The sequence below is a fragment of the Episyrphus balteatus genome, chromosome 3 (assembly GCF_945859705.1).
Source record: "Episyrphus balteatus chromosome 3, idEpiBalt1.1, whole genome shotgun sequence".
In the NCBI taxonomy this organism is placed as follows: Eukaryota; Metazoa; Arthropoda; class Insecta; order Diptera; family Syrphidae; genus Episyrphus; species Episyrphus balteatus.
In genome coordinates, this window is record NC_079136.1 from 19,628,195 (window position 1) to 19,652,937 (window position 24,743).

At 30.2% G+C, this 24,743-nt stretch overlaps 1 protein-coding gene across 2 annotated transcripts in view; it reads left to right on the forward strand.

Moving 5' to 3' along the window:
- The first annotated feature begins 226 nt into the window (after positions 1-226).
- Positions 227-24,743, forward strand: part of LOC129917072 (M-phase inducer phosphatase) — a 356,921-nt gene continuing 332,404 nt past the window's right edge. The window contains exons 1-2 of one of the 2 annotated variants that reach the window (XM_055997391.1): positions 227-503; positions 8,497-9,296. In XM_055997391.1, the coding sequence (XP_055853366.1) occupies positions 8,879-9,296 (418 nt within the window). In that variant the 5' untranslated portion in view covers positions 227-503; positions 8,497-8,878. Of the gene's footprint in view, positions 504-584; positions 602-8,496; positions 9,297-24,743 lie in introns of those variants that run through there. The other variant, XM_055997392.1, reaches the window with a different exon arrangement.

Sequence of the window (24,743 nt, forward strand, 5' to 3'; positions counted from 1 at the left end):
CAAGTAAAAAAGATCATCTACCCGCCTTTTTTTACCATTTGTTTTGCCATATGATTTTCATATTCACCTCTCTCAATTCACCACGAAAGCTCTTCGGCTAACAGCTCTTTCCCCAACTATCTCCCTTCAAAATAAAAAAAAAAAGGCAACAAAAAGTCAACAACAAAAATTTTGAATTGAAAGATTTCGCTGTCTTCGAGTTGCAGTTTTTTTTTCGATTTTATTTTAACCAAATTTTTCGTCTCCCAAATTTTAAAAGTTTTAACAAAAAATAATAAAGTTTAATTAATTTTGTAGTTATAAGTTTTTTATTTAATATTTTATTCGTATGAAATGAAATATTCTATTTATATATTTTGTTATTGGAAACCACCAAGAAATTTCATTTGTGGATCCAGCAACGGCAATTTTGTCTAGGTTCAATGTTGTTTCTTTTTTTTATGAAACAAAGGAAACCCGATCAACACAAAACTTTGCTTGTGAATATAAATAAAAAATAAATGGTAAAAATTGTGAAATAAATTAAATTCATTTTCATTATCTTTTAAAAAGTTATTATCCTAAAAATTACAGAATTCCAAGAAAAAAAAGCACTGTCGAGGTAAACAAAGATTTTTAGTTGATGGAAAATTAATTCATTGTCAATATTGTGTGCCAAGGCGAAGTTCCTTCGGTATTTTTGGTTTTAGACACATGTCCCATCCCAGTCCTGTGTGAACATTGTTTGGTCCTCTTAAAAATCTTCATTTTACTCCAAGTTGGGGGGGTTGAAAATTTCAAATAAAGAGTACTTTCGCAAGTTGCGAGGACGTAGGCATATTTAATTAATTTTTGGATTTAGGTGCCAACCCATAGAATTAACGTGCGTCGCCGGATTCAATAGACATTGATAAAATATACACGTTCTTATGAGAACCAACACATACAGGACGTAATTGATGAATGGGATTTGTGGGGCGGTTCGGTTCTTATAAGAACTTGCATTTTATATCGATCTGTCTGTTGAATGCGTCGATGTGACGGATATTTTGGATTTGCTACTTAGAGCTTTTAGTGGTTCCCATATCCCATTTGGTCTGTACTACGGTTCAATGAATAAACTTTAACTTCAATTCCCCTTGGATTAAAGGCGCAAAATTCTTTGCTCCATAGTTCGTAGTGAGAAGAAGATACCTATTTAAACATGGGAACAAATATGATCCTGAAAAGTTTCCCCTTGAATATTTTATTGGTAGGGTAAAGGCACCAGTATCTGGACAGTGTTAGTATCCGGACACTTTGTGATATTTTTGCGATTAATAGGTAAATCATCCTAAAAAATTCAAATATAACCACAAATATACTTTCTCTGGTGTATTTCACATATAAATGCAAAGTTTCAAGCAGATAACCTGACGGGTTTAAGAGATATACTTCAATTAAGTGTCCAACATCAGGGGTGAGATTGTGAAAATGATTTTTTGTAAGAAAAAATTAGTGGAAGCATTTGCAAAAACTAAGAAAATTCAGACTTGTTTACTAATTTTATTATTAAAAGAAATTGCTAGTTTTGAGTAAATATGATACATTTTGATAATTTATTAATAAAATAGTCAAAAAGTTTTTTTTTTTATTATATTTTTAAGTGTCCGGATACTAAAACTAATATTTAAGACTTTTTTTAGTTCCCGGACACAGTGTCCGGATACTGAAAATATGAGGGAAAAGGAAAAATCGCTTTTTTAGGCTTTTAAATTGTAGTTTGGAACATATTTTGGGTTTTAATGCAAAAGAATTGCATTTCTCTCTCAATATTTCAGTATTCGGACAGTGTTACCTAAGTTAAAATATGTGTGTCCGGATACTGATAAACTAGATTCAGTTTCCGGACACCCTTGTTTTTAATGTAATTTTAAGTATTTTTGTACTTTTAAACTTGCTATCTTATAATGAATGAATTCAAAAAACATCACAGACCATAGAGGATACAAGGATTAATATATGTAAATCCAATTCTAGCTTTGAGAGAAGCTGAAAACATTAGTAGGCAAGGAACAGCAGTTTTTAGACAAGAGAGCATTATAAAATAGTTTGAATAGCTCTAAAATTATTTGAAAAGTATTGACCAGGAACATATTTCCATTTATGACTCGAGTATGATATTAAATGGCGATGAAACCAGTTTTTGTCGCTACCCAAAGACTAGCAAAATTATATCACGGAGAAAACATAACGCCAGGGAAAACTTTACTTCTGGTATATTTAATCATATTATAGTTAATTATATTAGAAATTAGTTAAATGTACCAGAAATAAAGTTAAATATACCAGAAATAAAGTTAAATATACCAGAAGTTAAGTTATCCCTTCGTTATTTTCTCTGTGTAGTCTATTTAGGCTGAGTAGAGAAACCTTTTTTGATTATGTTGCAAACTGCGGACACAAACGCTTGCTTGATGACAAAGTGGAACATCGTGTGATGGACATAAGTCACATTTAACACTAAAGTTGAGTGAATTTTGTTCCAAAAATCTATTTTTTTTGTACGCATTGCCACCGAACACAATTCACATCATGCTGTCAATGTGAGTGTCCTAATCTGTTTGAGAGATAACAATAATTCATGGATTGGATTTAGTCCAAGCACTTCCGAACTGAATTTTTCACCACTTTCAAATAAAGCAATAATAAAAATATGGATATGGTGGTAACAATGTGATGTTATTGAGGAATGAGGACCCTAAATTTTATTGTCACCTTCAGTAATTATGAATTCTGGAAATATTCGTTCCGTGCTTCAATCTATCTCCAAGCCTACCAATTTTGACAATTCCTTCGTTTCCGAACGAAGTTTCAATTTCATCCCAAGAACCTCGTTTTAACATAAACGTATTTAAGTCCTTATTTATAATTGTTTTAACGAAAAGTTTACTAAGAAAAGTGGATTGTTACCCTTATTATAAGAACTAAATTTCGTTTGTTTTGTAGGTACCCAATAAAAAAAGTTCTTATAGGATTTTTTTTTAAACTGATATGAATTATTAATTCTTTTAACAAATATAAGCTGTAAGTGTATCCTATTTGTTGATTGCTTATTATTAAAAACAATTTTAACCTCTAAAAGTACGTACTAAACAGTTTTTTTTTCAACAATTAACTTTTTTAATAAATTTTTTTGGTAGGTATATTAAAGTTATATGTTCATATTTTTTTCAAAAACAAAAGATGTTTTATTTCATAAGAAAGAAAAAAGAACCATTAATTCATACAAAATTATCGTGTCCGGATACTGAAATAAATTTGTCCGGAAACTAAATTTTGCGTCCGGACACTAGTGCAAATCGAACTTTTTTTATTATTTTTATTTTTAAATATTAAAATGTTTTATTTAAAATTTATGTGAATGTAACATAATTACAAAAATGTCAAACTTTAAGAAACTACCAAAATATTTGTTATAGCTTGAACAGCAATAAAACTATTCGACCATTCGACGTCAAAGTTCAAAAGTACCTTAACTGTCCGGATACTAGTGCCTTTACCCTATTCACAATAAGTTTTTTCTAGATCCATGCTATAAGATCATTATTACCTGCAAATAATTTAGCAAACAATTCCGGAAGGAGCAATATTTCCAGGAAAACAAAATTTCTCCAGAGATGTACGATAGGGATAATTATATTAATTCAATCATTGCTAATTTATCGACATAGAAAATTGATTTTTATGCAGACCCAAATATTTAGATTAGGGCTGTAAAAGTAACGACAAAAAAACGTATACGTGTATGTATACGTTACTTTTGATACTAGTACCCGCATCAATAATATCGTTACTCGTTACTTTCGTATGTTTCGCATTTTTCGCATATTTCGTATGTTGCGTGTGTTTCGCATGTTTCGTTACTTTCGTTACTTTTGCATGCTTCGTGTGTTTCGTACATTTCGTATAATTCATGTATTTGATACGTTTCGTATGTTTGGTATTTTAAGTATTTTTCGTACATTGGTATAAGGGTGTAAAAAATTTTTTTTTTTTGAAAAAAACCAAAAACAATTTCTATAATCTAAGCTACATTTTAAGGTCATAAACATTAAAATTAGTTGCGGCATTCTCATGTAATAAGAGTTTAAAGGTGGCTATATTGAATTTTTTCGTTTTTTTTTTTTTTAATCAAACGTGGAAACTTTTTTGATTTTTTTCCAAATTTTTCTACAAAACTTTGGTAATTTTTTGTTTATATTCGTTCAGTAATCTTATCAGAATTCTTTAGAGATCTTTATTTCAAAAGTACAACCCGCAGATCTCGAAATATTAACACTTCAATACAACCATATCGAACAATTTTTCATTTATTTTTTCTATTGAGAGTGATTTTCAAACCTCGTTTTCTCTTCTTTTTTTTGTGTTGAAAATTTTGCACCGAAAATAAACTAGTTTTTCGAAAAACCAAAAAACTTTTGTACATTCTTAAGCTAAATATCAATACAATTAACACCAAGGCCATAAACAGATTGGTTGCGTCGTGGATATAGGTACATATTTCGGCCAAATAGAGAAAATACAAAAACGTCTCTTTTGATATTTCTGTATAAATTATCGATAACACAATGATTATTGAACCTTGGCACTATTGTTTTAATCGAGACAAAAGTAAACTCCAGATAATTATCTGTAGTTAGCATTCTGACTATGGTTACGATACCGACACGAGATGCGAAATGCGACAAATTGAGTGTATCACTTCATTTCGTATCTCTTACATCGGATTTAGTATTGAAACTGGAATCGCGTCGTTACTAGTATGTTTCGTATCTCGTACGTTTCGTATGTTTCGTTACTTCAGTACCCAGTGACGAAACATACGAGTAACGATACTGTTTAGAAAGTAACGTTTCGTTACTCGTTACTGAAGTGAATACCCGCATTTTAGTAACGAATACATACGATTTGCTACAGCTCTATTTAGATACCTTAATAATAATTATTAGGTTGCTTATTGCAACTATTTCATTAAAAATTCTAATAAGCAACTTCTCAAAATGATCTTATTAGCAACTTAACTGTCCAATGACTCAAAAGATATGTTTTGCCCAAGCCTACAAGTCACATGTATCATATATGATTCATATGTATACATATTTTACTAAAAGCAATACACTGTCCCCATACAATCTGATTAAAATATGTGCCTCTCTACGTTCAATATTATTTTGTTTATTTGAAGGATTCATCACTCCACGTCCCATGAGTCCTATTTGACTCATAGAATATTTTCTGTATCGTGTTTCTGGAGTCCATGAGTCATATATGAAACATAAAGACGTGTTTCTAAAAACGTGTTTGCTATATGAATATATTGCTATAGAACATAATTTATTCATGAATGTGTAGGAAAAGAAGAAATACTTTACCAAACTGCAAACAAAATTGGAAAAATTTTTAAGCAAAAAAAGTTATTTCATAAAAAAATCTTTGTTTTTTTTGAAGATTTTTTTTTTTATTTTGGGAGAAGTTATATGGAAACATATGGAAGAATATTTTTTTAAGTGCGATACACAATTATAATGTTATAATAAATAGTACAGGTGCGCGATTGAAAAAACAAAGGCAAAATTGTAGAGGCATTCAAGTATTGAATGCAATCTAGTTAACCTTCTCTGCGCTCTAAACCCGAAACTGTTGATTTACAGAGAAATGTTAGACATAAAGGGTGTCCCAAAAGTAATTAATGAAATGAAATATTCTGATGGGCCAACTTAAGGGCTCTCAGAATTTGGTAATTTGTTCATCCCAAATCCTTACTGTTTTCGATTTAATGCAGTTCTTGTGAAATCTCGAAAAATCCCTAATTGGCAATAGTATTTTGCTTCCTACGCCCATAATTGATTTTTGTGTTTAACAATTCTTTCATTATAACATTGCCAAATATTTAGGAACAATTAATTGATCAAAATATTTTTTATTTCATACGCCATTTTGCAGATAATTAATTAACAGTTCCAAGTTTTATAATAACTCAATTTCTAACTTTTATTTCAGAGCAACACCGCGAAAAAAATTTGTATGGTGTGGCAATAGTTTATTATTTTAAAAACTTGCCCTGTTATTGTAGTTTTCAAAAAGGTAAAAAAGTTTCCAAAGTTGCAGTTAGATCGAAAAATATTACAATATGAATTCAAGAAAACAGGGTTTTTCGGAACAAAAAACAAGCAAATTTTTACATGATAAGAAACAACAAATGATTGCTAAGGATAAACAAAAGTTTTTTTTTGTGTGTTGGCTTACAGAGAAAATTTTTGTCTAAGCTTAAAAATGTTGGACCCTTCAAAAAAATAGAATTATTTATAATAAATAAAAGTAATTCTTTGTTGTTGTTTAAAGCATAAAATGTTTACTCGATAATATACTGAGTAATAAACTGAGTAGTAATACTGAGAGCTAAAGCATAGTAAAGGTTTGTAACGAACAAGCTACCAAATTCTAAGAGCCTTCAAATTAGTCTTTCAGCATATTTCGTTCGGGACACTGTATAAAACAAAAACCTGTTCACTTTGACATCAATTTTAAAAACTATGACGCAAAATTTTAAACGATTTATGAAAAGACTAAAGCCATTTTAATTAGTAACTAAATCAAAAAGCAGACTGATTTTTAACTAAGTAAATTACTTAAACCATTTTTAAACTAAACAATATACTAGTTTCCAGCTTTCTGAAAAGGTATTAAATATTATTTGAAACAGTGTTGTGTCCCGTCTAATGTTTAATATATGTAAATAGACCCACTCCTCAGTACATTTTTTTTTATCTTGTTTCGAGGCCACCTATTACGCTTAAGAGTTTTTTCCTGTTAATTTTGTTTATCAACATGAAGAAGTGTTCAATTTAATTAAGACAACTGTGTCAATGTTCATGAAATAAAGTTAAAAACATTTCGTCGTTCAGTATCAATTTTTCAAAATGTTAGGAAATCGATTTTTAAAGTTCAGATTGAAAATTTTTGTTACTATCAGAAAGTTTTTGATTGGTGTTGATTATTTGCTGGAAGCCTTGATAATTTTGTTTTTAAAACATGAAACAAAACTATTGTTTCTATTATTTTAATTTGTTTATAAATTATAATCAAAGAGAAAGTCATTTTTTGGGTACATACATAAATACACAATTTAGTGTTTAAAAGATGTTCCAATTTTTTTTTTTTAATTATAAGAGATTAAATTCCAGGAAAACAGATGCATGTAAAAAAAGTTGTGGAACCAGTTTAAATGGTTATTAATTCTTGTTTGAATTAAACTAAAATTTTTAAAATCTGTTATATCTAAACAAAGACAGAGCTATATAAAAAGAACGACACAAATTACCTCAGAAACCGACCAATCAAATAAATAAAATGTTCCGCGAATTTATGCCAATTTCATTTTGATGTTTTTTTTACACATGTTAGTGGGTAAAAACTAAACTATTTTTTTGTGATTAAAGATTTGGAGATCTTTAAACTAAAAATGTTAAATTTCGACCCTACACATATTTAATTTAAATAAGCGAATAGTCAACACAAGTAGGTACACTTTTAGTAATAATTCAGTGATTAAATTGGAGAAAACTTTGAGGGTCACTGTGGTGTATACGTAACTTTTTTTGTAGAGAATATTCAATGTTTTTTTTTCAATTGAGTAACTAATCACACGATGTAATTTTCGTTGACCATTTTGTGACCATTTTAAATGATTAAATGGTCATGCTAAAATTTTCAAATACGATGTAGGACAAACATGGACCACTTAAGAACTTGTAAAATTTCAACTCACCCAACCGAACATAATCAATACCAAAACTGCTTAACTGAACTTAAGACCCCTGGATTATCTATTTTTTAGCCAGTGTATAACCTTTTAGGCTTCAATATATGCCAACAAGCAATGCATCAAATTGAATTGATTTTATTAAAGTGGGAAATTGAATAATTCATGGGTCACTATGGCGTATTATTTTTTTGTCTACGGAAAAATATAAACAATTAATATACAGCCCTATTCTGCTATTCGATTCACTTGAATCGAAAGATTTTATTAATTTATTACGTCAAACTGGTTTTGAAAAACCTCTTACTTTCAAAGCGTTGTGTCCGTCTGTCTTAAAAATTCTTAAGACAAAAAAAATTGCTTGGTTTTAATTTTAACCCCTATTTAAAAGCTTCTTATTTTAGACTTTCACTTGAATCGAATAGGAGCATAGGGCCGATAATCTCTTCTACTTGAGAGATACCTAGTTATTAAGTCTTACCCTTCCCTCGTCAGTACTCAGCAAGACTTGTGGCAATAAAAAAACAGTAAGAGACAATCAGAATAACCAATACCTCTTAAAGGGCCAGTATTTTACTGCCCTTATCTTAAAATTTTGTAAAGAAATACAAAAATTGTATGCATTCTTTATATAAATATGTTTTACAACACCCTCACTTTTTTCAAAATTTCTACTTCATGATATATTTTTAATTTTTAATTTTTACTTGCAGATTATGTCACTTGTCGTTTTTTAATAAAAAGCTTTTTCAAGCTGAGAAAACTATTTATTTTGTAATCAATTTTTAAACCTTATCATTTTTTTAAAACCAATGTTCTATATTTCGCCGCGAAGTCGTTATCGTGCTGGTGCATCTGAATAATTCTTGACATTCCATTGAATGCAATATTTTTCGGTTTGACGCGTGTGCAAATATTTTTCATCCGTTTTCTTTTTATTGTTTTTTTTTTTTTGTATTTGATTTTATTTTTCTGCCCGTGTGTGTTTCTTTATTTTATTTAAATTTATTTTCAACTTGGCTTTTACACTTTTTTTCTCCAAAATTTGCTCACTTGCATTTAAAATCTAATTTTGGAAAAAACTAAACATTCATAATGAGTGCTGCCGCAGTAACAAGCCCCCTTATCCACGACAATAATAATTCCAATATTGTAAGACATCAGAAACGTATCGCGGAACAATCAGCCGATTATATTCGAGATTTAAATGACGAAGCTGTTTCTGATGATAATGATGATGACGATGAGACATGTGCAAATGATTGTGTGAAAAATAATCCTTTGATGAAACGTTTTAAGGGTTCTTCGGTACAGCGTAATCCGGGTGATTCGCAATCACATATGTTAATACGAAGAAAGAAACTATTTAATTTATCGAATGAAAAATATGGTGGAGCTGTATTATCGCCGGTTACGGAGATTTCCTTAAATCTATCAGATACATGCTTGGGTACACCAGTTCGTCCATTGAATAGAGCAAACATCAGTGGGAGAAGAAAAATCAACGATGAGGGTGAGTGTTGTTTGTTTGTTTGATTTAATTTTTTAAATTAGAATTTATAACGACATTTAGGAACCGGATATTTAGTTGTCTTTTTATTTAGTTTGTACAAAAACCTGATTTTAGCAAATGCAAGAACCAACAGTAAAAGTTTCGACTACTTCACGATAGATAGCGAGGGACAATACAGGAAAAGGAAATACATTATTCTTTGTAAAGTTCGTTATTTCGAAAAAAGGGTTTGACTGAAGAATTTTGCATCAACGAACAAAATTTAAAAAAAAATTTGACAAAAAGACCTGAGAAAATAAAGACATTCTTGAATCCATTAAAAAGAATTGAAAACGCTTGCTTTTTTCATTTTCAAAATAGAAATTCTGGGTTTGGTTGCTTAAAAAAAGAATAAAATTAAAAATATGATGTGGTTATGGTTATCCAAGGTGGACAAAACCCTTAATATAGCCCTCTTTCATGGACAATCCCACTAATTTGGAGTTTTATCTCTATATATTCTTACATACGCGGCTTATAGTCGATGAATTAGTAAAAACTGCCGATTTGAATTTCATATTTTTTTTTCAAAAGATCTGTCACAATGTAAACATTTGGTCGATGGTGCACTTTCGTGATCTGATATAAACAATATTGTATGCGATGTTTAAAAGATTAATGCTTTGAGGTTCTATTGTGCGGTGCATGCTTTTTAATTGCTCGGCAGCAGAGGCTCGCGCAGCTATAATCAAATTTGGTTTCGACATTACTCTTTTTACTTCGCCTAGAAAGAGGAAACAGATTCTGGTTGTGTGAACAACAAGTGCTTTTGTATGGGATTATTTTAGAAACGACTGTCAGGAAATCAACCTACAGACCGTTGCTTTACCGTAATATTGCAAAAAAAAATTTTTTTTAAAGCCAGTTAGAGCTTTTATTAAGACGGTTAAGGTCGAGGATGTCTGTAACCTGTAATGATTACATAACTTGTATCTTCTAAAAAGTAGTTTCCCACTACGGAAAGAACAGGACATGAGCATAGAAGGTGGTGGATTGTTTCTTTTAATTCTTCTTTATTAATACAACTTGTGAGGAAGTCCTTTGAGACTAAGACTATTCTTACAGCGTGCATGCTTACAAGACAGTGTCTAGTTAGGACACCCATTATGTAGCTAACATGCCATCTGCTCAGCAGCAATACATTTTTTGAAGGTTTTTTTTTTTGCGTAGACCAGATCAGCTTGGTCATTTCGCATGTTATAGTGTTGACCATCGCTCTTTTAATTGCCTTTTTGGATTTTTGGGTGTCCCGGCACCCAAAAAACATTAATTGTATCGACACCGCCATGACAGAAGATCGACAGTTACGGAGTTTACGTAGGGCGGTAATGCCTTTGAATCAGGTTGATACCTCTTTGATAGCAATGATTTCCGCTTGTAACACGCTGCAGTTATTAGAGAGACGGAAGAACGGACCAATATTTAGTCTTTTTGGGTAACCTTCACTATCTTTTGCTAGAAATTTGATTTGTTAAAAATAAGCCAAACTGTACCGTTAGTGTGTATGCTGCAATAAATGCAAAAGCTGGTTTGGTGTATAGATGTTTTTATACAAAGAACGAGAATCTATTTTATAGACAAAAAGAAATAAAAAAAAGTAATGTGAAAATGATTTATTGGACTAATATGGGAATCAGAATGAGCATCAGACCATATTTCATCCTCCAAGATGGAAACTCTTTGTCTGTTCACTTAAAACACATTACAAGAGAGATTGGTTGATTCATCTTCATCCAATTATACATAGTCTTTGTTCACTTAAAAGTCCTTATGAAAAAGTACATAACTAATTTGGTGTGTCTTGGAGCTTCTAGTTTAGAATAGATCTTCAGCTCAAGCAACACTCTTGAGCGCATCTAGTTGTTTGAAGTCCTACTCCAGTTTTAAGAACTCTGCATACTAAATGATCATTCGGATTTTTTTTTTTGTCTTGAATCTGTGAGGATTGCATCAATTTGAAGAATTTGTAATGATCAGTCTATGTCTATTTACTCTTTTTTCAAAATTAAAACAACTTACACAAATTGAAATACCCAGTTTGGTTTGATTGAGTCATATTAATTGAACATTCAGTTTTCTAATGCCTCTTATAAAAGTGCGTAAGGTCTCCACCAAAATATGACTATTAATTCAAGGTCATTATTAATGTGTGATGTGCCTTTAAAACTCAATATCCCTCAAGACTCATTCAAATCAGTAATAAAATATTAAACTCAAATTTTTAACCACTTTTGCTTTTGATTGGGGTGCGTATTATATTTCAATTTTCAAGTGCGTAAAGATATCCCCAAAGAACAGTCGTCCATGAAAAAAAAAAAAAAAAAAAACAAAAAACCAAAAACAAAAACTTATGCTTGGTAGTTTATTATTACTTTATTTAACGCACCATATGGCGTTGAATATTAATATTAGGTCACGTATTTATGTTGGAGCTGTCAACTTGTGTTTATCAAAGCCCATACAATGTTATTGTATGTAAAGTTTTCGGCTTGATGATTTTTCGACTTCCACTGTCGCTTATTGTCACGCACATAAAAATGTTTCTTAGGTTGGGTTATGGTTTTTAATTCAAAGGGTCATTTATACAAATTAATTGAAAACATAATATTATGAGAAATTGTTGTGTGTGGGTGCTGCAAGAAAAAAACATACCTACATAAATTGACTATGATGTAAACAAAAAATTTAAATGGTTGTCTGGTTCAGCTGGTCCTTTTTAAAATTTTAAATTAATTTATGAGTCAGTTAGAACAAGAAGCATGAAAATTATGCGGTTAAAATTACTGACAAAATATTTGTGAAATCATTATGACCATGAAAATTTTATCAACTGAGGCTAAGATTAAAGTTAAGTGCGATGTGGACAAACAAGAAAGCTTATCGTCTTCATTGATCTAATCATCTCGTCCGAACGAATAGTTCGACTATTTCACTATTTACCTTTCGAAAGAGTTGAAGCTCCTTCATGCCCACTTTGAAGATTGAACTGAAAAACTGTAGCTGAAGTCTTACCTTAATAGTTGATTACGGGTGCTGTCTGGTACCTATTTTTGTTTATGAATGAAAAACAAAGGAAGGCTAAGTTATTTTTTTTAACACATTCAACTGCGAGGGTGTAAGAAGCAACTTGCTGAAGTAGATCCTAGGTACTTAACGACGCGTTTATGTGATACTAGGCCCAGGACCTGAAGACTGAAAAACAGATTGTCTGAAGACGTCGCTAATAAATTCCTATATTTAGTTGATTGATTTTTCTGAATCGGGCTGCTGTGTGAATTAAAGCATTTTTGATTTCAATATCTAATGTCTTTTAAATTCAACTCTTTTAATTGTAAGATAAAGTTTCTGGGCAGCTATTAATGCTGACAAAGTCTTCTCATTCAATAGATACAGTTATATTGGAGATTATTAGAATTTAGAGGAATGAGTCCAGATTTCATCTTTGGGATTTTTCGATTTTGATACTTTTTATGATATACAAAAAAAAAAAAGGATTTTGGAAAAGTGAATGAAAAAAAAAAAAAATAGTTTTTATTAGGCCGAAAGAAGTCAACGCAACCAGCCCTTGATGTATTGGTGGATGTTCTGGAGAGAAATGGACATCACACTAGCACTCAAAAGACAAAACATCTATGCTGTCCGTTTTCTGAACCACATTAAGCTGTTACCACGGTCATTATGGAATAGTGCACCCCAATTTCAAACAAGTTCCAAAATCTTGAATCGATCTTTTGCAATCGACAAGGGCTCGATATGATGTAAGGAAGACTAATCACGTAAGTTTTTGGCCAGTATGAGGGTAAATTGAAGACATCTGAGATGAAGATGCTTCTGATAAAAGGATGAATAACAAAGTCAGATTAAAAAAAAAAAACGGAAATCCAAAGAAACGATTATCAAAAATATGTACGTAGGTACCTACTGTCTTGGACAAAATACATTACGATTGAATACAATTTAGAATTCAGTTCAATAGGCAAAAGAATATGACGTTTCATTACAATCAGAAAGAAGAGGTAAGCGTAATTCATCTGACCAAGTTTGTGGAAACAGAAGCTAACGATTTGAATGCTGTTTGGCTACCACAGAAGATGCGGATATCCGATGTACATATGACGTTTTCTTTGAACCAGACTTAGAGATTTAGAAATTTTTAGCGTGATACTTTTCTGTTTGAAAACTTCAAAACGATGTTGGCAAGTAAATGCTATCTGATGATTTTTTTAAAGGGATCTACTCATGGTCAGTGAGTTTTTAATATATCAGGCTTAATAAAACAATTCGGTGAATGAGAGTTAAAATCTAACTTGCAACACAGACAAAGTTCTTCCATGTCATAAATGCGGGTAATAACCAGATTAACAAATCTCAATTTTGGGCTGGCATACGGCGGTTACGGAAAATTATTTTCTAGTTTTGGAAACTGGCTTAAAATGTGTAATGGAAACTGTTCAATCAATCATATTCGCCTTGATATGTCTCCATAACATAGCAATGGATGAAAATGAAAATTGTTTACCACGAGAAACGGAAGTATTCGCTAATATGCTAGCGAGAATCGAGCTAGCCTTCGTAAATACGCCGGCAACATCATTTTTGTAAGTATTAAATGCAGCTATTGAAGACGTACACCTGAAACTGGTTTTCAAAAGGCTGTACCAGTGATTGAATAAGGCCTATCAATCATATTTTTCAATACTCAACTATGCATCTTATCGAAAACCGTTGCATTCATGCCCAATTCCCATCTTATAATGATATTTCTTATGTATGTTTTATCAACAGATAATAACTTCTACACTTGCGTATAGTAGTGCCGATTTGTAAGCTGTTGAATGGCTGCTATCATAAGAAACCGCAATAGGATCAAATGTGAAATGCGTTAAAAGAACTGCTAATTGTTGCATTGGTTCAATTCTTTATTTAATGGACGATTATTATGGCATTACTGGAGAGAAGAGATAATATGTAACCTGCTAAGCTTTCAAAAATTTTTGCCAATGAGTCTATCCAAGTCTAAAATCCAAGGCGCGATTTACTTTGCCGAGTGGTGAAATATTAAGTAATCTTCTCCCATGCTTGTTATTCATCTATTAAGAATACTTTCTGTTTTTTAACTATTGGAATTATGAATGAAGATTATCGAAGTCGAAGTTGCTCTAGCAAAAGCAATTGCCGTCAATAAGATGACGCCTTAGGTCAAAAAACAACTTTCTTAAGCAGATGATAACATTATCTAGGGTCAAATTAATTCCTCAAAATTTCCATCTTTTCACTTTCATATCAAATATTTGATCAAATAATTGGTCTTTTTTGATATAAATTACAAAAACTGATACAAAACAAAAGATTAACTTTCACAGCCGGCTAATATTGAAAAATAAAAAAAAATCAACAAAAATCTAATAAATTGCAATAAATATTTAATCAAAAAAGAAAACAAAAAATTCCTTTAGCTAAAATCGAAGGCGTGACAACGGAAACCAAAGGAAAGAAATTGATCCTACTTCCTTTTCTCTTGTAGTTCTTCTTGTTGTTGTAATTTTGGGTTCTTTCAATCCAGGTGCGGGTGACACATCTTCGAAGAAATACTCTCGCACATACACACCGGTCAGATATATTTTTATTTATTGAGATAGCCACTAGAGAAATGCGGTTTGGCACTCAATAGATTGCAATTAGGATTTCTTTCACTTCAAAGAAAGAAAAAGAAGAAGAAAAAAAAAATAAGAATGCAAAGAGATGAAAATGGATATCAGAGATCGGAAGAGAGGACTCGTGCCATCTTTTTGTTGAAGGTGTATCCGATCAATTGCAATCTGGCCAATAATTCTTTTTCTTAACTAGGATTGTTGTCGAAGTTGATATTGAAGGACAATCAACTTAATTTGACTCAAAGGAAAAAAAAAACTGTCAAATATTAACTAATGAAACAAGACTACGAAAGGAAACAAACAGATGGTTGGATGGAGAATCCTTTAACACCTAACATTAAGGACATGTGCTGCGCGGGATATTCCCGTTGCTATCTGTCATCGGACTATTCATTCTTTTTTATCAGTTTTTCCATTACAATTAAAATGAAAATATTCAAATTTGTGGAAGATCCTGAAAAAACACTTCTACGCGTCTTTGTCAGCTGAATAAGGATTTCCTTCGTTTTTTTTTAGATAATGCAACGCTTCGTTTATCACATTCGATTATTTTTTTTTAGGGGAATTATACATCTTGAAACACCCCTGCATTGCACTATCGTCCTGCCAACGCAACGTGTTGTTATGAGGAAGTTTCAAAATATATATTTTGGCGCGTGCTACGTGTGCATCTTGATGCTACTCTGTTCTCCCTTAAAAAAGAAGGGGGTGTATGCATTGCATTGACTTCTTCACCCTGCAGCGTATATATTTTGTGTGTTCCATAACTTCTTGGCTCAGTTTTTGGTTTGGTTTGATTATGGGTCTTAAAGAATTTCGAAGCAAGCATTGTTTATGGGACAATGTGCGAGTAATGTTTAGGTTTCTTTATTGTTCGGGGGTGCAAGTCGAATAACAAAAGGTTATTTAATTTTTTTTTTTCTTCCTTTCATTATGATGATGGCGTTAAGGAGAAAACAACACATATGCTTTTGCTTTTTGCGTCTTAAAGGTAGTTTATAATGCCTTTGATCGGACGTGCAATGAACTGTTATTATATTATAAGGAAAAATGAAAATCTTTAGTATTGCACGTATAGGCAAGACGTAAATTGCAGAATTTCCAGGTGGTGTCAATGACATACAGAATGAGCCGAAATGCGCGGGTTTTGTTTTTTTTTTTGCTACCGTTTTTTTTTCAAAAGGTGTCATTAGAGAATTTAATTACATGTATTGACATTTCTTTTTTAAGAGTTTTTGAAAAATAAAAAAAGAATTAGTAAAGTAAGAAGGTACATACAAATAATAAATCAAGGCTTTCTAGGTTAATTGAAATAGACGTTTGTAGTTTAAAAGGTCTTTAAAAGGTAAATTGAAACAAATTTTTATACAGAAATATTCGAATTCTCTAGGTAGTGTAACTTTTTTAATCTCCTGCATGTTGAATTTATTAAATTTTTGACAACTTAGAGATAAATTTAATAGTGCAATGAGAATCTGGTTTTGAGTTAACTCGGAGTTAATTTACTTCGCAGACTTAACTAACTTCCATTTCCAAACCCTTACAGAAGCAAGCATTATTCTAGTAGACTACGTTTCTACCTAAGTGCTCAAAAATGCTTGAAATGGCAGCCAAAGGCTTGAACGCTTGTTTTTTCTAATTTTTTCTAATTTTTTTTAGCGCTGTCGACGACGTCAACCACACATTCAAAAATTTTTTTCATAAAGCTATTTTTAACTATCCGCCTTCAACTACATTCGATTAGAAATGTTTCCCTAATTTTCTTAGTTTTTTAATTAACTCACTTCCTCTCCCTGATTTAACGTGAAATTTTCATGTCAAACGTTTCCTTTGATTTTTATATGTAATTTTATAAGGAACATACCATTAAACTCGCGGATTGTTCCGAGAGACCGACCAATTGAAATAAAAATCCGCAAAAATTAGAGAATTTTTTTGCGCTTAGAACTAGTTTCGGAAAAGATCGATATGAGGACCACCCTAATCTACATTAGAGTCAAGCGTTTTTGGATTTTTCTTCCAAATAACTGCGTGCGACTCATAGTTTATGCGTAATGGTCTTTTGAACTTATTCTGATGCTTTTTTTAATCGACAATGGGAAAATAAAAGTCGGGAAGCCTCTGATGAATGCTTGTTTTTTACGCAAATTGACATTTTGTGACTTTTCAGAACCGATCTGAATTGACTTATTCTTTTTCAATTCACTCCGTTATTCTTATAACTTATGCTTGATAGTCTCCGGGATCAAATCAGATCCCCTATTTTGATTCGTTAATGGAGAAAAAGAAATCGGAAATCCTCCGAAAAATGTACATTTTCGCAAAAATTCTGATTTTTTAAATTATACAAAATTCCACCTAGAACCTTAAGCGTTATAAAGGACCATAATTGAGGATTTATATGGGCGTTTATGGGGAATATAAAAAAACGTTACTTTTACATACCCCCCCCCGCATTTCAAAAGAAATTGCTATTCTTATACGCCACGTAAAAACTTTGTTTTTAGCTTAATTTTTAGATAAAATACTAGACTTTGTAACTGCATTTAAATAATGTCTATCTCATTTCAGTTTAGATATTTTATTTTATTTTTTCCCATGCTAAATTTATATTTCGAAAACTTTGGCTACATATTGTTTTACGGATTTTTTAATGTAACAATAATTCACCTAGATGTTGTATCTGAAAGAAAAGTTTAAAAACGCTCCACTCTAATGTACATACCTACCTAAAAATTCTGGTGTATTTTGTAATAATTTTTGGGTTACATATAGGTCTACACAAAAAATGTATTGCAATTTAATATATATATTTGTCATGTATTTTTCAGTTAATACAAAATGTTTTAAAACTTAATATATAGTTGTATTAAAAAATAATTCAGTTTATATTAGAATTTAATACCAAATGTATTAAATTTCAAGTATTGCATAAAAAATTTAATCTTTTCCAATTAATATCTAATAAGAATTTTATTAAAAAATAATACAAAAATATTTCAATTCAATGCCAAATATATTTAAAGTTAATAAGATATATTCTTTTTTCAAAAATCACTACTGAAAATAAATATTAAACATAAATAATATAATAATGGTCATATTTTTATTGTCTCTATTGTATATGTTTTTGCACAAACTGTGGCATGTACAATAGGGTGGGTCAAAAAAATCGAAATTCGTTTTTTCGATTTTGTACTCCGAAAAATCGATTGCTAGGCACCACTAGAAAATACACACCAAATATAAGCTCTTTATATTAATTTGAAGGTCCTCCGCTTCGCAATTTTCCATTTTTACATCAAGCTTCTATTAAAAAAAATCATTTTTTTATTAATTGACTTTTTAGCAAATTTTTTTACATATTCTTGTAGAAAATTGAACGCCCTACAGAAAAAGGCCTAATACACTTTTTTCAATTATCTTACCGTTTAGTAGATATTTGAGGTCCAAAAATCGAGAAAATCTTTTAAAATTCGTTTTTTGTTCTTAATTTTGTAACAAATTGAAAAATTATAACTAATAATTATAAAAATAACATATTCTTGTAGGAAACAGATTGCTCCACAAAAACGGTCTTAATAACTTTTTTCATTAATCTAACCATTCGAAAGATATTCGAGGTCAAAGTTAAAAAAAAATTATAAAAACAATTTTTACTTTTCGAAATTTTCCAATTCACTGAAACTTCATTATTTTCAAATTAAGAAGATGTATTCTTGTAGGGGCTTAAACGTTCTACGAAAAATTCCTTGGCATCAAATTGATTGCTTTAACCGTTTAGTCGATTTTTCGGAGTACAAAATCGAAAAAACGAATTTCGATTTTTTTTTAACCACCCTAATGTACAATTTTATTGGCGATCAAAATTCATCTGCAATGTATGCATTTTGCTTCGAAAAAATACAAAGCGCCTTCAAATTAGTACAAATTAACAATTTTTAATTCAAATTTTTTTAAAAAAAGGTACTTCAAACATTTTGTTTTCTATTTTAAAATGACTGCGGCTGTCGTTTGATTAAAATTAAATATTCTTGTATTACAATTTAATACTTTTTATATTAGTTTTTTAATAAATTTGTATTATATTTTAATACAATTATATTGAACTGTACAACAATACATTAAAATGTAATACAAAAATATTAAAATTAGTGGAGTAACTAAAGCTCAAAAATTGGCAATATTAGGGAACCCGGCCGAACAGCTTAGATTTTGATGATCTTTTTTTTCAAACGTCGCACATAGGGGTATTTAGTCAATTTAGGCGGACAAAACACGAAATTTTAAACTGATCCAAACGTAAAAAATCAACATCCTACTAAAAGTAGATAACTTGCTTAGCGTTTTCTTATAGTTTTAAAATTGATTATCACTTCAGGTGACTAACAGCAGCGGTCTAGAGTTCAAAGTTTTCAGCCCAAAGATAAAATTAATTTTTTTTTGTAATTTACCGTCTGTGCTTAAGTAAGTACTTTTTTTTTAAGTGGATTTAGAAAAAAGTTTTTATGGAATATTGATAAGGAGATACGAAACTGTCTACTAGATGTTTTATCTAAATGTTGTATTACTTTATAAATAAAAAAGTGATATGTTGAATCTTAATATAAATTAATCGTAAAAAAGGTAAATTTCTGTGTTGGTAAGGAGATAAGTTATACAATTTCACATTATTGTGTGATAAAATTTTATGTTTTCTAAAGGTTAAACTTTTATCTAATTGAATCTGTAAAAAATAGGTGCAACTAAGTGCAACTTCGACACATTTGCCCTTCTTAAAGGTTTTAGGTTTTGAAAAATGGTTACCTTGTATTCAGCATCCATATTTTAAGTTTTTTCAAAGATTCAACTTTTTGAATTACAGAACCTGAATCCTTATGATTTTTCCTAAATTTTAAGACCTTTATCTTGGCGATACCATTAATAGAACTCCATTTATAAGCGTTTTAACAAACCATTGGGATCCATTCTTGACACTTTTTTGTTTGATCAAAAAGTGGTTTAGGAAGAAAAATGTTTTCATTGAAATCAACACTTAAAACACTTTATTCCAGTACTAAATACCTTGTTGATGAAGATAAACCGGAAAAATAATTTTGTCCGCCTAAAATTGGTAAATACCCCTATGTGCGTCGGTAATTAAAAATACTTCAAAGTCTATAGATTAAAAATTGCCGGTGTTGCCGTTTTGATTTTTTAAATTTAATTGAAGATTTTTGTGAACAAAAACAAATTTTTTTCAAAAATTTTTCTTAAATTTCATAAATTAATTGATGCCAAAAGATTGTCTAGGAAATTCAAGGAAAAAAATATATGGGAGTGAGGGACAATATTCCATAGTTCAAGCGATAGATGCAATTTTCTTATTAATTGACTTCAAACACAAAAAAAAATATTTGAACACAACGGCAACACCTACAATATTCAAATATACATTTTTTAAAAGCTAGAAGCTTAGTCATATATGTAAAATTAAAATTAAGTTAATTGAATTAACGACTTTTGAAAGAATGGTAATTGAACTCAGATTTTTGAAAAAAAAAAATTATTAAAAAAATTTGAACATGTCGTTTTTAAACTTGGTCGTAATATAAAATGCATTTATTTTCAAATTTTTTTGGCCGCATTTATTATGATTTCAAATTATAAAAGGAAATGTCAATATGTATTACGGTTTATGAACAAAATAAAAAGTATTTCATTTTCGAAGAACTTTTTTTAATAAAAGTTTTGAAAAAAAATGTAACTTATTTTTTTTTAAAGTTCAACATCTAAACATAAAATTATTTTTTATTCATTTAATAACCCTTTCTGTTGAAAGTTAAATAGCAAAAATTTAAAGTTCCTATTTGCCACAGTCTTTGAGAAAATTAATTATTTCAATGCAAAAATTCAGTTTTAATAAAAAAAAACCATTGAAATTAAAGTAATTTTTAATTTTTTTTTTCAAAAGTGTGATATATTTCACCTTTTTTGCTTCGAAATTCAACTGATAATATTTATGGCCAAAAATTTTTTTTAAATAAATTCATATTTTATTAGAAAAAGTTTGGAAAAAAGTCATTTTAAATTTTTCTAATAACATTTTTTTTTCAATTCTGAGTTTGAGGACCATTTTTTCAAAAAGTCTTGATTGAATTTAGTGGATTTAAATTTAAGAGATAAGAATGAGCTTCTGGCTTTTTTAAAATGTATTTTAAAATATTGTAGGTGTTGCCGTTGTTTTCAAAATATTTTTTTTGTGTTTGAGGTCAGAATGTTAGAAAATTGCATTTATCGCTTAAACGATGGAAGATTGTCCCTTACTGCCTTTTATATATTTTCCTTAAATTACCTAGAGAATCTTTTGCTATCATTTGTTTTATGAAATTTAAGCAAAAAAAATGGTTTTGTTAAAAAAAATTTAATTTTAATTTTAAAAAACAATACGGCAACACCGGCAATTTTTAATCTATAGACTTTAAAGTATTTTTAATTACCGACGTTTGAAAAAAAAAATCGTCAAAATCAGAGCTGTTCGGCCGGGTTCCCTAATAATTTGCTTTAGTTACTCTACTAAATCTAATATAGCGGTGTTAAAATTCATACAAGATTAGAATTCAAACCACGGACTTTATTTTCTAATAATTTTTGTATTACAAGTAGTAAGCTTAATACTTTAATATTGAAATTTAATACAAAAAAGATTAATACAAATTTTAATATTTTGGAAGTATTTAAATGTAATATTTTTTGTATTAAAAATTGCCTTAATAAAAGATCTGTATTAAATACTCCAGAAATTTTAACCGTGTCATAAATGTTAATAGATAATATATTTGATCCCTCACAAACAAATAAAAATAATTAAAATATAATAATCTGCGAGTTTCTATATGATTTTAATCTGTCCCGTCTTTATATGCAACGAACCTTGATTCCTATTGCATCTTAGTTATAGATACAAAAAAATGTTAAGAAAGAAACGCAAACTGCCCCTTGTTTTGTTCGAAAAATCGAACTCTGTTGGAGTCCACGGACTTCTGCAATACACATGCATACCTTAACTGCATGCATTCATGCATGTATCAACTACGTATCATTCTTTACAACAAAGAACTCTGACCCTATACGGTCAGCGAAACCAGTCATTAAGATTGAAAATTAACGTCAACATAAAGAGGAAGTCTACATAATCAAATGGTTTTCTTATTCTTCAAAGAAAATGACGATTTTTTTTTCAATTTTTTCTTGAATTCATTCACTTGACTTGGTTTTTTTTTTTTTTTTCTATATGCTAGAGTAATCACAATCATCGCCAAAGTCAAGAATATTGCATACTTTTACAAAACCCTCGTCTCTTCGTTTGAAATCCTTAACCAGGATTATACACTTGTAAGTTTTACACACCACTAAAGAGGACTTCAGTGACGTTTTAAAAAGTGACTTACGGTAACTAAATCAAATTTAAGGATTCCTTAAGAGAGAACAATGTGGTCGTTAAAGGAGATGGGGCAAAATTATATGGGACTTGGGCCATGAGCGTACATTAATGAGACTAGTCTCGAATTGAAGCTGGAGCTTAGTATATTCAATATATGAAGTTTTTTTTTAAATCGAAAGTCAGGGTCCTGAGATATAAGGCTCCAAAGTTCGTTCTGATAACCATTTTCTGTCCCTTTTATATGCAAATATCATTAGAACTATAAGAGCTATATGTAAGTTTTTGATGTCAAATGAAAGGTTTTTTTTGTGCCTTTTCAACAATATATAACACATATTACACATAAAAAAGAAACGGCGAAAAAATAAAGAAAAAGTAAAATATTTATGAAAAAGAGAGTAATCCTGAACAAGTTTAAGGTTGACCTGAAAAAACGACAAAAACTAAGGATGAGGCTTTGTTCCTGAAAGCCTCTGCAATAATAATCCGCTTTTACCAAAATCGGATTAGATATTTTTTCGAGATATCCCCGTAAAAGGGTTTTTTTTTTGTGAAAAATTCATACCAAAGCAAGGCACGAGTACGATAACTTAGGCGCCGAGAATTGACAACGGCTATTTCTAGAGGTGTTCAAAACAAATATTTTTTCTTACGGGAGGGGGGGGGGGGTCAATGTCCCTCCCTTTAGGCGGGAGGGGCAATTTTCAAAAGAAATACTTGAAATCATAAAAAAATTATTAAAAAACAACGGCAACACTTACAGTTATCAATTATACTTTTTTCAAAAGCTAGAGTTATACACTTGATTTTAATTTTTAAATCAAGATATTTCAATCAATCGTTTTTGAAATAATCGATTTCAAAATCAACATTTGGGAAAAATAAGATTAAAAAAATACATTGGATACTATTTTTGTCAAGTTTTTCAATGAGAAATTGATTGATGAGTAAATTGTCTCAATAATTTCCTAATCAAACACTGAAAACCATATCTTCTTATGCCTTGCTTCTAGTTTTTGAGAAAAATGAAAAATAGAAAAACTAATTTCTTAATCAGATTTTTATTTTCTTGGCTGTTTACCATTATCAAAAATCAGAAAAGATCGATATTCATACATAGAGTCAGTAAAGAGCTTTGTTCTTCTTAAAAAAAAAAACTAGATTCCCATTGTACGCTCACCACAGGCGAGCCCTGATGGTGCAGAGAATAGTCCCCAAAAACTTAATCCACTGAAGGATTTGAAAAAAGTTTTCTTATTTTACAATTTTCTCAAAAACTAGAAAGCATAAGAAGATATGGTTTTCAGTATTTGATTAGGAAATTATTGAGACAATTTACTCATCAATCAATTTCTCATTGAAAAACTTGACAAAAATAGTATCCAATGTATTTTTGTAATCTTATTTTTCCCAAATGTTGATTTTGAAATCGATTATTTCAAAAACGATTGATTGAAATATCTTGATTTAAAAATTAAAATCAAGTGTATAACTCTAGCTTTTGAAAAAAGTATAATTGATAACTGTAAGTGTTGCCGTTGTTTTTTAATAATTTTTTTATGATTTCAAGTATTTCTTTTGAAAATTGCCCCTCCCGCCTAAAGGGAGGGACATTGACCCCCCCCCCCTCCCGTAAGAAAAAATATTTGTTTTGAACACCTCTAGAAATAGCCGTTGTCAATTCTCGGCGCCTAAGTTATCGTACTCGTGCCTTGCTTTGGTATGAATTTTTCACAAAAAAAAAACCCTTTTACGGGGATATCTCGAAAAAATATCTAATCCGATTTTGGTAAAAGCGGATTATTATTGCAGAGGCTTTCAGGAACAAAGCCTCATCCTTAGTTTTTGTCGTTTTTTCAGGTCAACCTTAAACTTGTTCAGGATTACTCTCTTTTTCATAAATATTTTACTTTTTCTTTATTTTTTCGCCGTTTCTTTTTTATGTGTAATATGTGTTATATATTGTTGAAAAGGCACAAAAAAAACCTTTCATTTGACATCAAAAACTTACATATAGCTCTTATAGTTCTAATGATATTTGCATATAAAAGGGACAGAAAATGGTTATCAGAACGAACTTTGGAGCCTTATATCTCAGGACCCTGACTTTCGATTTAAAAAAAAACTTCATATATTGAATATACTAAGCTCCAGCTTCAATTCGAGACTAGTCTCATTAATGTACGCTCATGGCCCAAAAACGCCCCATCTCCTTTCTTTTTTAAACTACTGAAAGCAGCTTTTTCAGACGTAACTTAACAAGAGTAAGTCTAGTACTTCTGGTAATTCAAACTTGACTAGTTTTTCCTGCCCCAACTTTCTACACAGAAA